This window comes from Haplochromis burtoni, unplaced genomic scaffold (assembly GCF_018398535.1).
Source record: "Haplochromis burtoni strain Fernald_Lab_line unplaced genomic scaffold, NCSU_Asbu1 Contig_5015, whole genome shotgun sequence".
Taxonomy (NCBI): Eukaryota; Metazoa; Chordata; class Actinopteri; order Cichliformes; family Cichlidae; genus Haplochromis; species Haplochromis burtoni.
In genome coordinates this window covers 1-2,580 of record NW_024587376.1, presented here as the reverse complement: position 1 = coordinate 2,580, position 2,580 = coordinate 1, and the positions used below count along the sequence as shown (strand labels likewise).

The 2,580-nt window shown below is 38.6% G+C and overlaps 1 protein-coding gene across 1 annotated transcript; it reads left to right on the top strand.

Annotated features, from left to right (window-relative positions):
• Nucleotides 1-6: 6 nt before the first annotated feature.
• Nucleotides 7-2,414, top strand: LOC102300420 (nebulin; the record flags this gene model as incomplete). The annotated part of the gene is given in 8 exon segments (XM_014331722.2): nt 7-42; nt 123-329; nt 876-980; nt 1,113-1,220; nt 1,320-1,631; nt 1,768-1,971; nt 2,107-2,211; nt 2,307-2,414. Coding segments are annotated over 8 exon segments (1,170 nt in total), but the record flags the coding sequence as incomplete, so codon positions are not given.
• Nucleotides 2,415-2,580: the final 166 nt, after the last annotated feature.

Genomic DNA, 2,580 nt, shown 5'->3' with positions numbered 1-2,580 from the left:
AACCTGGAACTTGCTCGTAACATGCAGTTTATTGCCAGTGATGTATGTGTAAAAGTTTGAACAGATAACAATTTTACACGATTGCTACCACTGTGAAATAAACATTTGTGTATTCCCCGCAGAACCAGTACAAGAGTGAGTATGAGCACTACATCAAAGGAATAGGATGGGTCCCTATTGGATCGCTGGATGTTGAGAAAGTAAAATCAGCAGGGAAGGCCCTCAATGAGAAACTGTACCGTCAGCCTCCTAGCAACTTCAAATTCACCAAAGATATGCACTCTATGGACTTGACACTGGCCACTACCAACAACCAGATTATGGATAAGGTACAGAAGAGAATCTGTCATGAACAGTGTTGGAGAGTAACGGAATACATGTACCGCCGTTACGTATTTAAGAGGCTCTAATGCCCGTGCCTCAATCTCGCGGCACATGTTACCATTTACTACGGTTCGGAGCCGCGGACCTGTTTTATATATGCGCGGAACAGTTTTCTATACAAGATCGCTGCAATAAGTGCAGCCTTACCTAATGTCCACCTACTGTTACTCATTTTATATTAAGATTTAAAAATCTAGTTGGTATTGGTATGGCGAGTATCCTTCAGTAATAGTAATAAATCACACAGCAATAGTTCATTCATGTAGTTGTAAAAAGCATGATAATATATTAAGTAATCCAAAGTAATCAGAATACTTTACTCTCATTGAGTAACGTAATGGAATACGTTACAAAATACATTTTGGGGCATGTAATCTGTAATCTGTAGTTACATTTTAAAAGTAACCTTCCCAACACTGGTCATGAATATAACTGAAAAGTACTTTCTCTTTATTTTATGTGAAGCCGATAATTACATTTTGCTTCTTTAGCAATCCTACATCAAAGCCTGGGAAAAAGACAAGACTTCAGTCCATGTCATGCCTGATGCAATGGGCATTGTTCTGGCACGGGAAAACAGGAAGAACTACAGTGAGGTATCGTATAATATGCAGTTTCCTGTCTGTAATGATATGGATGACAGTTAGGGAAACAATTACACTAATACTATTAGCATGTCCATTTGAAGGTAGACATGGTTTCCTTGTTGACATTATTTCTTGCTATAGAAACTGTACAAGTTGGATCATGAACTATCCAAGAAGAAGGGCCATAATCTTCGTAGCGATGCCATTGCCGTCCAAGCTGCTAAAGCCTCCACTACAATTGCTAGTGATGTAAGTGTCAGTTTATATTCTCTTTGCTGTATTGCTTTATGTGAATATTTATTCTAATATGCTGTTTGGTGACTAAACGTCACACTATCGCTTTTTTAGTACAAGTACAAGACAGGATACCGTAAGCAAGTGGGTCACCACATCGGTGCTCGCAGCATCCAGGACGACCCTCTGCTCATGCTGGCTCTGAATTCAGCCAAGATTGCCAGTGATGCTCTGTACAAGAAGGACTTCAACAAGTCCAAGACCAAGTTCCACCTGCCAGTGGACATGATGGCCTTTGAACTGGCCAAGAAGAACCAGATTCAAGTCAACCATTTCAACTACATCACCCGACTGCACAACTGGACATGCCTGCCAGACTCCAATGATGTGGTCCAGGCCAGACATGCGTATAACATACAAAGTGATGTGAGTATATTTTAATAATTTATATTATGATAATATTATTATATTGCAGGACTCGTGTTTTTTACTATATATCGTTTTTGTTGTCCACCAGATTCAATCATTGCAAATCATTCTCGGTTTTTGTTTTTTCTTCCAGGCTGTGTACAAGGAGGATCTGAAGATTTTGCAGGGTATTGGTTGGGTGCCAATAGGTTCATTAGATGTTGAGAAGGTGAAGAAAGCTGGTGAGATCCTGAGTGAGAGAAAGTATCGTCAGCAACCGAGCAACTACAAGTTTAAAATATCCACTGAAGACATGCCCATAGCACTGGCTAAGGCCAATGCTCAGGTTATGAATAAGGTATGAAATCCCATTTAAAACCTCCATCAGCCATACTGGATGTTGTATTTAAATCAAGTTATTGTAAAATTCACACAGAGGTCACAATGTAAGTACTTTTTGTCTTTTTTTTTTTTTCCATTTTTGTTACTGCAGAAAGCATACATTGAAGCTTGGGAGAACGAGAAGACAAAGATCCATCTCATGCCCGATGCTATGGATGTCCTTCTGGCCAAAGCAAACAACGTTAACTACAGTGTGGTATGTAGGCATTTGTGGTGTAGAAAGACTCACATCACTTATGAATTTTAAATGTATATAACTTCCATCTGTTGGATCATTGTGTTTCCTTACAGAAAAAGTACAAGCAGGCATATGAAGACTCCAAGAAGAAGGGCTATGATCTGCGCAACGATGCCATTTCCGTCATTGCGGCGAGAGCTTCCAGGGACATTGCCAGTGATGTGTGTCTTTAATCTGAATTATTTACATAAAAAAATATACTAATTGTATCATAATAATAGTGCAAATATATTAGTTTTGATATTGATTTATAGGGCTTATTAATGCATACATGAATTTTTTTAAATAATAAAACCCATTGTACAGCATGTATAAAACTGTTTAAAG